This window comes from Terrapene carolina, unplaced genomic scaffold (genome assembly GCF_002925995.2).
Source record: "Terrapene carolina triunguis isolate 2854851 unplaced genomic scaffold, T_m_triunguis-2.0 Scaffold629, whole genome shotgun sequence".
Classification (NCBI taxonomy): Eukaryota; Metazoa; Chordata; order Testudines; family Emydidae; genus Terrapene; species Terrapene triunguis.
The window spans coordinates 1,636,676-1,646,369 of record NW_020664980.1 but is presented as its reverse complement, the minus strand read 5'-3'; the positions used below and the strand labels follow the sequence as shown (position 1 = coordinate 1,646,369).

The 9,694-nt window shown below is 44.6% G+C and overlaps 1 protein-coding gene across 1 annotated transcript in view; it reads right to left on the bottom strand.

Annotated features, from left to right (window-relative positions):
* Nucleotides 1-3,979, bottom strand: part of JAKMIP2 (janus kinase and microtubule interacting protein 2) — a 50,151-nt gene extending 46,172 nt beyond the window's left edge. The window contains exon 1 of the mRNA XM_026659323.1: nt 3,851-3,979. Coding sequence (XP_026515108.1) covers nt 3,851-3,979 — 129 coding nt within the window. The remainder of the gene's footprint in view (nt 1-3,850) is intronic.
* Between the last annotated feature and the right edge of the window lie 5,715 nt (nt 3,980-9,694).

Below are 9,694 nucleotides of genomic sequence, written 5' to 3'. Positions count from 1 at the left end.
GGCCCGCTAGGGTGCTTACCCTGGCGAGCCGCGTGCCAAACATTGCCGACCCCTGTTATAGAATCATAGAAGTGTAGGGCTGGAAGGGACCTCGAGGTGTCATCAAGTCCAGCCTCCTGCACTGAGGCAGGACCAACTAAACCTAGACCATCCCTGACAGATGTCCAACCTGTTCTTTGAACTTCCTGTGATGGGGATTCCACAGCCTCCCTTGGATGCCTATTTCAGAGCTTAACTACCCTTAGAGTTAGAAAGTTTTTCCTAATATCTAACCTAAATTTCCCTTGCTGCAGATTAAGCCCATTACTACTTGTCCTACTTTCAGTGGACATAGAGAACAATTGATCATAGTCCTCTTTATAACAACCCTTAACATATCTGTAGACTGTTATCACGTCCCCCCATCAGTCTTCTTTTCTCAAGGCTAAACATGCCCAGTTTTTTTAACCTTTCCTCTCAGGTCAGGTTTTCTAAACTTTTTATCATTTTTGTTGTTCTCCTCTGGAATCTCTCCAATTTGTCAACATCTTTCCTAAAGTATGGTGCCCAGAACTGGACACAGTACTCCCACTGAGGCCTCACCAGTGCCAGGCAGAGTGGGACAGTTACCTCCCATCCCTTACATACGACCCTCCTGTTAATACACCCCAGAATGGTATTAGCCTTTGTCACAACTGCATCACATTGTTGACTCATATTCAACTTCGTTCTTAGGGCACCAAGCTCTTCAACAGCCCAGGTCAAAGTTGTCAAACTTGGGTGTTTAAAATTAGGCACTAAGCTCTGTATTTAGGCACAAAATACGAGTGCTCTGATTTTCAAAGGGGCTGAGTGCTCACAGCTCTCCCTGACAGCTAACAGCATACCATAGTGGAGCTACTGTACTACTAGCCTATGGTTACAGTGGAAATAAAGACAGAGAGGGTCAGTGAGAAAATGAAGTGGAAAGCATGAGAGAAACTCACTACTCCTTCAAGTTCCTGGCAGCCAGCCTATGGTTCCTAAGAAGAGAAGCTAATCCCTGCCTGTGTGCTAAGACATCAGTGCCAAGGCTTGAAAAACCGTTGTGCCTTTCCAGGTTCTGAGATCAGCCTGCTGTAAAAGTCTGAGATGCAGGATGAATTTGAAAGAACGACTGTGTCAGTTTCCTTGCTACTTGCAAATCCTGACATGTTAAAATGGGTTGCAATTAATGGCTATAAATCTCACTGGAGGGTGAGGGGAGAAACACCCCCAGAGATTATCAGCACTTCAGATAACCCCAAACTGTCTATTAGTTCTTTCATGTTGTTTCTGCTACAACTAAAGAAACTGATTTCCACTCAACTGGCCGATGGGCCTCTGAGATTGCCATTAGCTTTGATATATGGATAAGAAAGCCTTTCATGATAAAAGACCCGATGGAAACTAAAGCACTTGCTATTGTTCAGTTTTGGAAGCTACAAGCAGCCCAGCCTAGGTTTGTTTGCCTGAGGCCATGCTTATTTGTGAAGCAGTCAAAGAATTTCCGTCACAGGCTTCAATTACGATCAACTGGGAAAAAAACCCACATCACTAAGAGCTGCCCTTTTTAAACTGCTACTGTGGCTCAGTGGCAGATTCAGAGTGCTAGCATGTGGGCAGCATTGGCCATAACCTCAATATTTGGGGATAAGAAATCAACAACAACTGTAACATGGGACTTCTGTTGTTTGCTGCTCATAAAGAACATCTTGTTAAAACTAAAGAGTGCCACTATCTCACTAGCATCCAAGGGACACTTAACTCTCTCCGTATAAGGCTTTATAGGACAAAAGCAACACTCTGAATTGCACCTGGCAATGCACTGGAGACTCCAGAGCACAGGTGTAATGTCATGGGCTCCTGACTAGAAGCACCTGTAAGAAAGCAGGAGTACTTGTGGCACCTTAGAGACTAACACATTTATTTGAGCATAAGAAAGCAGGAAGTGATGCAATGGGAAAAAACCCATTTCATTGCAAAGCAACTTCAAAACTTGATGATGTTTCGCCAACCTGAAACCATCTACTTCTGCAAGCACGACCAGCAGGATCTGCACCCCCTCTGCAGAGCAAGTGCACATTGACAGCTAGAAATTTACACTGTGGGTGAGATCCGTCACCCCCATTCCAGTCCCTTTCAGTTGGAGCGGCATGAAGAGTCCTAAAAGCCCCATATTCTGCCAGGGAAGGATTCCCTCAGTGCAGGCATTGTAGAAGTCAGCTGTAAAGCTGCTTCCTGAAGTTGCCTTGCAGGCCTCAGGGGGCTGTTGGGTTGAGGCAAGAGGCAACAGACATGTATCGGAGTCAGGGCCGGCGCAACCCATTAGGCGACCTAGGCGGTCGCCTAGGGCGCTACAATTTGGGGGGCGGCGACGGCGGCGGTATTTCGGCAGTGGGATCTTCCGCTGCCTCTGTGGGGGGCGGCATTTTGGGGCGGGACCTTCCGCCGCCTAGGGCAGCAGCAAAGCTGGCGGCGCTCCTGATCGGGGTGCGACAGCACTGAAGAGATCCGGCCCATAGAGATCCCTGGGAGGCTGCTGTACTTTAGACCCCGAGTGCGGTCTAAGTTATGCTGGGCCTCTCCAGCCTCTTAGGGTATGTCACATGGCAAGAAAAAGACCCGAGGCAGAGCGGCTCAGCCTGGGTCTACAGACTCTGACTTGTGCAACGGGGGTGAAAGTAGCAGTGTAGCTGTTTCCAGTTGGGCTGGAGCTAGGCTCTTACTCCCACCCCCCTCGCTGCGTTTTAGAGGCCAAGCAGGAAAATCTACACTGCTATTTTTACCCTTGTAACGTGAGCCCGTAAGTATCTGTAGACCACGTCTCTGAGACTTGTTGCCATGGGTTTGGGGTTTTTACACTGAATAAAAGACCAGCAGCATGGCTGTGGCTAGCACAGGTCAGCTGACTCAGCCTTGTGGGGCTTGGGCTTCAGGGCCAAAAATTGCTGGGTAGATGTTCGGCTCAGGCTGGAGCCTGAGCTCTGGGACCCTTCCCCTTGTGGACCCTCCCCCCCTAAGATAGCGTCTACACTGCACATTAAACTGAGGCTCTGACTCAGGTTTCAGCCCAAGCCCCCATTCTGTCCATACACAGATTAGTCTGACTCGGGTAAACAAGCATTTAGGACTTGGGTCTTAGGACCCTGCTCGGGGATGGCTCAGAGGCAGAGTCCCACTGTGACTTGGGTTCCATCGCTGACAGTTTGCAGGGTGCATGCAGCTCAAGCTGCAGACCACAGTCAGAAGCTCTGACTCTGAAGTGCTGCATGGATGCGTTAGCATGATTATGAGACCTGGGTCTAGCTATTTTAATGCAGAGGGGAAGTTCAGGTGTGGGCTAGGAAACACCAAGTCCGCAAGCCTGGGTCCCATAGACCTGGGTTTACAATGCAGTGCACCTGCACTGCACAGAATCACACATTATATATTTATGGAGCACTTCACTCACTAGTGAAATGCAACCCTCGTTGGAGTGGCCGAAAGAAGTCCTTTGAGAATGCACAGCAACACTACACAGTAGGCAGAGATAACAAATGAAAAACATGGTAGTCACAGAACTAACCCCGAATTTAAGGGTGGCAGGATAAATCTAACTACTTGGAATGCAGCCAGGATCTTGAGGTCAACAAACTTCTTCTTCGTAGGCCTGAGCCTCCTTTAACTTACCCCCATGTAAATAGAGCGTAATTCCATTGAAGTCGGGATAAACATGGTGTAAGTACAGAAGAATCAGGCCCTGTGTTCTGGTTAAAAAAATGTGTGCCCGCCTTGATTTTCTGTTATACTGTTTTTCCAGATCTTTTTCTCCTTTGCAGATACTGTCATTTAATACTGACTCTTCACTCACCTTCGATTTCTCCTGATGCAGCTCGATTTGAATGTCTGTTAGCTTGGTCCTGAGCTCTTCATTGGCAGCCTGCAGGGCAACAATCAGTGCCTCAGGCTTCTCGCCCTTGCTACGTCCTTTTTTTGACATTGTTTCTTCCTAATGAGAGTCTATGCGTTTAATTCCTTTCAAATAGGGACTGCCATCTTTGTTTGTTCCGTTCAGTGCAAGTTGTCTCAGCACCTACTGTGTGACATTCCTTAAGGTCCTGTCCTCAGCCGCTTTGGAAGCCCTGCGAGAAATAAGACACACTGTTATTTGTCAGTGGGTCAGTGGCATCACAAGGGTTCATGTGGTTACAAAACATTAAGACAATAGTTCATTTTTCCCAACACTGTGACCTCTGTCCAGAGACTTGCAAAGGGGATTTTAGCACAATCAAATCGCTATGTGTGAGCTTGGCATGCCTGACAGCTTGCAAAGCTGTGTCGTCCCTCTTGTTTTCTCCAGGGGGCATTCCGCAAAGAAGTAGGAGCCAGTTTGTTTCATAACGATTTTTGTAGCTTAGCAAAGAGAGCGATTTTTAAAAATAATTTTAGTTCGGGTGGTTGCCACTGATTCAAAGCCTTGGATAAAGAGGCCTGTGCAGAATAAGCACAGCATTGGCAGCAGTGGAACAAGCTTCCTCCACATTGCCTTATCGATCAGTGTCTCAATCCTGACCTGGGATGGCTACCTTCATAGGCATGTTGGTAGTGCCAGATCCATGGCCATTAAGTCCCTAGCATCTCCAAGTCCTACACGACAATTGTTCACAGCACACAACCAACATACACTTTGACATGGTTGGTGATCTAGAGAAGTCCAGGACTAGCATAGCAGAGTGTGCACTGGCTGTGTTTCTCATCCTCCCCCGTGTATCCTTTCTCCTGGTCACCTCTGCAAGGACCAGGGTTAACTTTCCCCGTAGGTACTGGAGAACAGGTAGTCCCACTGCCACTTCTCTAGATTAATCAGAGACAAAGACTATGATTTCAAAGGTGATTGACACCTTTTGGGGGAAATAACCCAATCCACATTAGTAATTTTGTCATGCAGTGAAAAAACTAGCATTCTTTCTTGTTACCTTGAATTAATTTTTATTTCCACTTGTATATGATGAAATGTATCCTGAAAATGTCATCCTCTAATTCCATTTAACTCAGCTTCCATATACTGCTCCCAATTATGCTGTTGTAACTCCTTTGAAATCAATAGAGTTACTCTAGATTTACATTATTGTAACCAAGATCAGAATCTGGACAGTATTTCCTCCACAATCCCCATGCAAAACAGAAGACAGAAGGTCTAATCTTGCTCTCAATTACACCAATGCATTGTTTCCAGTGGAGTTGCAATGGTGTGACTGAGATCAGAGTGGAGCCCAAAGATTACAGTAAATTGAGACTCATGCTTGTTATAGGAATGGGTGAATATTGTGAAAGAAAATCTACTCTGGAAGCGGTATAGTATAACTGGCCCATTCTTGTCATCTGTGTTGTAATGCAGCACAGCAGGGATGACATTATAATGTCCAGCTCAAGCTCAGAAAATGAGGCGAAGGAAATAGGAATGGTTAAGAATGTGAAAATCTGACTGCCTATGACATATGAATGCTAATGCTTTAAGACATGCTTGGGTTTAAACAAAGGCTGAACTTTCTCAAGATTAACCATGCAAGGGATTGAGCTGTAGAAAGAAAACAGTGTATGAGCTAAGCAGGAAAGAAAATAGATTAAAAATTCACAGGCGGCGCTTCCCTATAGGGAAGTGATTGTTTTAAAGACCTGAACTACAGTTACAGTAGGAAGTACTTTCACTGGCTGTACTACTACAGAACCCCAATCAGCAGAGGGTATGAGAGGCTCTGAGCCCACTTCAGTTCTGATGAGCTGAAAGTGATCTCATGACTCAAACACTAATAATACTGCAGCTGGCATGCATCACCGACTACAGTCCTGCAGTAGTAGCCCTGTGGTGTGCCGAGCTACGTTAAGGTCAGCCTCCCATAGAAAGGCAGCAGTACGTAAAAGATGGATGCTTTTAGTTCAGGAATGAGATACTTTGGATACTTATGCTTGAAAGCATAAAGCATGATGATTAAACATATCATTGCTACACAGATGGAATGTCTCAGTGTTACCCAGAGAGCTGTTGTGTATGAAGATAGAGCAGGCTGGAATCACAGCAAGGAAAATCATGTTAAACTGCAACAGGAGCACCACTTGAGGTTAGAAATGTGAAAGTAAAGCGAGGCTCTAAAATGAGGCATGACAAAATACATTCCTAGTCTCCTCCAAAGGGGTAATTTACTCCCTATTGGTTTATCAAATATGCATTATATCTTTTTTATGCAGATAAAACCGTGGGTTTTGCATCTGGTTAGCAAGCAATTTACAGAGACTGCTATGACACACTGAACTGCTGAGATAACAGAAGCTTTAGCTAATGCACTGGGCTGGGCCACTTACTTAGCTTACAAATCTTAAAATGCTGTCTTAGCATTATTACCAGCCACAGGGCTGAGTTTACTTGCTAGTATGGGTCTATAAGATTGTTTCATAATGGATTAGGAACTGGATATACAAGACCCAAGCAATGACAGTGAATATAAACCCAGTATGGCAGTAATACAATACACTCATATAATCAGCATTAATACAAAAATTACAAGCACGTTAGCTAATTGCAATTCCTACGGCCAAATTCTGCTAAGGGTTACTTCACGGAGTAACTTTGAATTTGTATTTTGGGGCTGAATCCTTCACAAACTGACTATTTTGTGTAGTGCTTACTGTGGGAAATCCCAACTGAAGTCAATGGGTCTCCGTAAGCACTGAGCCGTGAAGTAAGTGTGTGGAGTATTGTGTCCCAAGACTGTAATCACTAATAAGATCAGTAGCATGTTATGGATTCTTAACAATCAATAGACTTAATGGGCATTACGCTAGCTGGTTTAGTAACATCCTTACTAGATTCAGTAAACTTAATAAATAATGACCAGATGGCAAAGTACTGCTTATTTTTGACATCTTTCACACTAATAACTTTCTCTCTGGAATGGGAAAATATGGATCTTCAGAGATTGAAAGGTACATGACTATCAAAAGGAAGGTTATAAAAAGGATATGTCATTTCATCTTGGGATTCAGTGTTAACTCTTAGCAGCACAATGGACATATTCAGTGAATTATTACAGTCCTGAGGTATTTTGCATGTGCTGTTTTATCATCTCTCCAAAGACTGTTATCCTGAGATGGACGGATGTTATATCTTTAAAAATCGAGATGAGCATATAATTGAAAACAATGTGTTGGATGGATGGGTTTAACCTGTCAGTGTGGGCACACCATACTCATTAGCAGATCACAATTTCTTCAACTGTATTCAGAATTTGATAACTTTTTATTTTAACTCTACTACTGGTCATAAAAAGTGCTCTGGGATTGTTTGTTCTGCTCCCACAAATCAGGTGAAGTATCTACAACAAACTGCAATTGTAAGCACAGGTAAGAGTGCCTGGAGTTTTGCACCTGCAACTTCACATGCCACGTGGAGACCCAGCTATAAAGATCTATCTCTCTTCCCTCAGGTGTCCAGCTCCATTATACTCCCATGATCTTCCCTCAACATGTAACAGGCCCCAGACCCTTCCAACATGCTGTGAGCTCCTTCCAGACCTCCTGCAGAGAATCCCATTGTGTTGCTGGCCTCTCCAAGACCTTTCATCTTAGGCTCATCTTTCATCTTACACTACCACTTATGTTGGTATAACTTATGTCTTTCAGGGGTGTGAGTGAGGCACCTACTTGAGCAACATAAGTTACACCGACCTAAGCACTGGTGTGGACAGAGCTTCTCCCGCCGACATAGCTACTGCCGTTCGTTGGGGTGGATTAATTACGTCAATGGGAGAGCTTTCTGTTGGCTTAGAGCGGCTACATTAGAGAGCTTACAACAGTGCAGCTGCATTGGTACAGCTGCGCCGCTGTAAGCTCTCCAGTGTAGCCAGAGCCTTAGACTCCAACGTGCTTCTGCTTATCTTCATCTTTTAAAATCTGTTGTGGCCTCCAGCTGCCGCTCTGCTGAGCCAGTGGTCTGTGGGCATTCACAGAGAGGAGTCTTTTACTTTACAACTGGAAAACACAAAGAAAGAATGACTATAAAGTCTCCAAGATTGTCTCCGGCTCAGAAAAATCATTTTAAATCCTCTCACAGCCCTGATCTATTGTAAATGCAAATTTAAATGTGCATTACCCTTAAAACCAAAACATACTTAAAAACACCCCTTTCCCTACAAACAGACAGGGCTGCCCAGAGGGGGGGGGGCAAGTGGGCAATTTGCCCCAGGTCCGGGCCCCGCAGGGGCCCCCACGAGATTTTTCAGGGGCCACCACGAGAGTTTTCGGTGGGTCTTCGGCGGCAGGTCCTTCAGTGCTGCCGAACACCCCCGGAGCGAGTGAAGGACCCGCTGCTGAAGACCTGGAGCTTCTTCCGCTCCGGGTCTTCAGCGGCAATTCGGTGGCGGGGGCGTCTTTCGTTCCAGATCGTCGGCGGCAATTCGGCGGCAGGTCCTTTACTCACTCCGGGACCTGCCGCCGAAGTGCCCCGAAGACCCGGAGCGGAAGGACTCCTGCCGCCAAAGACCCCAGGCCCCCTGAATCCTCTGGGCGGCCCTGCAAACAGATGATTATAATAAGCGGTAACTGGGATTTCAAACTCCAGAAGTACTGCAGTAGAATAACATTCAGAATACTTGCTATAAAATAGTACTTATTTTATTAGCAAAGGTAACAACGCACTGGGAAGCAAGCAGCCACATTCTGTCCACTTTACAGCCTTTCTCTGAATTTGATTTAGCTGGCATGCCTACTGGTGGTGGAAACAGTTTGGTTGATAATGATATTGGTTGATATTCTCTTTGGAGAATAACTGAAATATCCCTGGAGACATGGATATTTGGGGCATGCAGACACGCAGTTTAGCACTTGAACTGCACAAAATTCTTAGCGTTCAGTGACGACCTGTTGCCTTTTCTTGTCTTAATCACCCTAGAGACAGTTTTCAGAGACCTCGAATACATAATCTGTGATAGTCACATGCTCTGCTAGAAGTCCAGAATAAACAAATAAACTACCAGTGCCTGTAAAAGAGAAGTAGCAGCATTTCTGATACAAACATTTTGATACCCTGGTGAATTTCACTGTCACTGTTTTATTAATGCAGAGACAGATTTAGGGTGTTGAGTTGTGCTATAGTCTAATCTATAAAAGTAGTTAAGAATATCTATTGAATACATATTGCAGATAACCTTGTGGCTAGACTGTCTGTCTGCAGTAGCACTTAAGAAAATTTACAGTAACATGAGCCAGGTTAAAACTGACCTCTCCAGATCAAAGGCAGTTCTGAAGAGAGGCAATGTGGTCTTGTGGTTAGATCAGGAATTGTGATAAATGACTCTTGTGTTCTTTTCCCATCCCTTCCACTCAGTGTTTTACTGTATGATCTTGGAAAGTTCACTTAATTCTATGCCTCACTTTCCCTATCAGTAGAAGGGGTATAATAATAATAATAATAATTAATAATATTAACCTGTCTCACAAGGGCATTAAGAATAGAGCTGGTTGGGAATTTTTCAACAAGTAATTTTTTCATCAAAAATGCGAATTCGTCAAAACTGAAACCGTTTGCAAGTCTGAGCTGGGTTTGATGAATTTCCCAACTCGAAAAAATTTCAAAACGGTCAAAAATATTTCATTTTGACATTTTCTAAGTGAAAAATTCAGGTTTTCCAGTTCAGAATAACTTTTCATTTCAAAATTTAAG